The 1,917-nt window shown below is 43.7% G+C and overlaps 1 protein-coding gene across 1 annotated transcript; it reads left to right on the forward strand.

The window, feature by feature from the left end:
- The first annotated feature begins 233 nt into the window (after window positions 1–233).
- Window positions 234–743, forward strand: LOC105994031 (keratin-associated protein 6-2). Its single transcript, XM_013027439.1, has one exon. The coding sequence runs from the start codon at window positions 234–236 to the stop codon at window positions 741–743; it is 510 nt and encodes a 169-aa protein (XP_012882893.1).
- Window positions 744–1,917: the final 1,174 nt, after the last annotated feature.

The raw sequence follows: 1,917 nt of genomic DNA on the forward strand, positions 1-1,917 counted from the left end.
CAGCCGAGCTAATTAAAATGATTTTCCTTAAAGAAAACCAGAGTGTCCCAAATCATGAGCTCATCTGATTGTCAACAGGAGTTGTTTAAATATTTGTTGGCTCAGTCAGGGGATGAATAATACACTCTGCCCATTACCTCTGGTATATAAAGGTCCCCAGGGGAGAAGAAGACATAGACTTCTTCAGAATCCTTCTCTGACAACTCCCATACACACTCTGTCTTCTTGACAACATGTGCTGCAACTACTACGGCAACTCCTGTGGCTCTGGCTGCAGCTCTGGCTGTGGCTATAGCAGTGGCTATGGCTGTGGCTGTGGTTCTGGCTGTGGCTATGGCTCAGGCTGTGGCTCTGTCTATGGCTATGGCTATGGCTCCCGCTGTGGCTGTGGCTATGGCTCAGGCTGTGGCTCTGTCTATGGCTCTGTCTATGGCTGTGGCTATGGCTCCCGCTCTGGCTGTGGCTATGGCACCCGTTATGGCTGTGGCTATGGCTGTGGCTCTGGCTGTGGCTATGGCACCCGTTATGGCTGTGGCTATGGCTGTGGCTCTGGCTGTGGCTATGGCTCCCGTTACGGCTGTGGCTCTGGCTGTGGTTCTGGCTGTGGCTATGGCTCCGGTTATGGCTGTGGCTCTGGCTGTGGCTATGGCTCCGGTTATGGCTGTGGCTCTGGCCGTGGCTATGGCTCCTCTTGTGGCTACCGGCCATTTTGCTACAGAAGCTGTTATTCTTCTTGCTGCTAAGACATTACTCTTAGAGGAACCTTGGTCTTGAAACGATACTTCTGAAGATAATGCTTCTTTGAGAATTCATAGCCAAGATTTCCGTTTTCAAGAAATGACAGGCTTGCTCCAATCTTGGACCTCCAACTGCGCGCACCTTCCCCCGGCATCTCTGAGGTCCTAGGTCCTGGGGCACCATCTCACTATTTTCAAATATTAGCCTTTGCTTCCTTGAGCTCTGACTCTCCGGTCTGTGTTGATGACTAGAGAACCTATAATTAAAGAAACTATGTATTTTCAATAAACATTTTTCTTGGCTTTTAGCAGATCTTTGTGTACTTGCTGGTGAATTGCATGTTTTGGAGTCCCTTGGACTGACACTACTGTGGCTGAGATTTAGGCGTTTCCTTGCTATATCACACTCAGGTCTTTATCATCACTAGTGTCTTCTCATCCTAATTTTCATGTACCACGTGCTTGAGCACTCACATACCTGAGCGCAGTCACGGAATTGATTTGTTTCAGAATTGTGCTTTGCAAATGGCACTGCTTTTAGAGTGGAGAGGAAAGAAAGGGGAGGGATAACCATTCAAGATAAAAGTCCCAGGCAGAGGAGATGTTGCCTATGAGCATAAAGAAGCTCATACTACTCCAGCTTGAGTATAAAAAGGAAGGCATTTTTTTACAGCATTATTGAGGAATTAGTCAGATGTTTGGCCCAGAAAAGGTAACTTGAAGAAAGGAGAAGTTAGAAGAAAGAATATTTTTATCTCATAAGCTTCATTTGGTAGAGGGACAAATATATTAGTTTACAAATATTGAGGTTTAGCCAAGTGGTTATTCACTTAATCAACAAATATCTTTGAGTAGATACCCTTCTAGACACTGAAGATACAGAAAATTATAGATAAGTGTTTTTGTTCCCAGCATTCTACATTCTAGCAGAGCAAATAGAAAAACTACCAAAATAATGATGCATTGAGACACTTGTAATAGGATGAATGAAATAGCTTATTGCAAAAGAAAATGATTGACAGATACTTTTTTGAAGTTGAGCCATTTGAGTGGATAATAATAAAAATGCTCATAGCAAAGAACAACTAGAAAGTTCATTATCAAGTTCAAAGGGCAAAGAATCCGTTAACACTGGGCATGATTTGATATTCCTTCTTTATTAGTAAGAAACAGTTAGGTC

Source organism: Dipodomys ordii, unplaced genomic scaffold (assembly GCF_000151885.1).
Source record: "Dipodomys ordii isolate 6190 unplaced genomic scaffold, Dord_2.0 Scaffold104, whole genome shotgun sequence".
NCBI classification, from domain to species: domain Eukaryota; kingdom Metazoa; phylum Chordata; class Mammalia; order Rodentia; family Heteromyidae; genus Dipodomys; species Dipodomys ordii.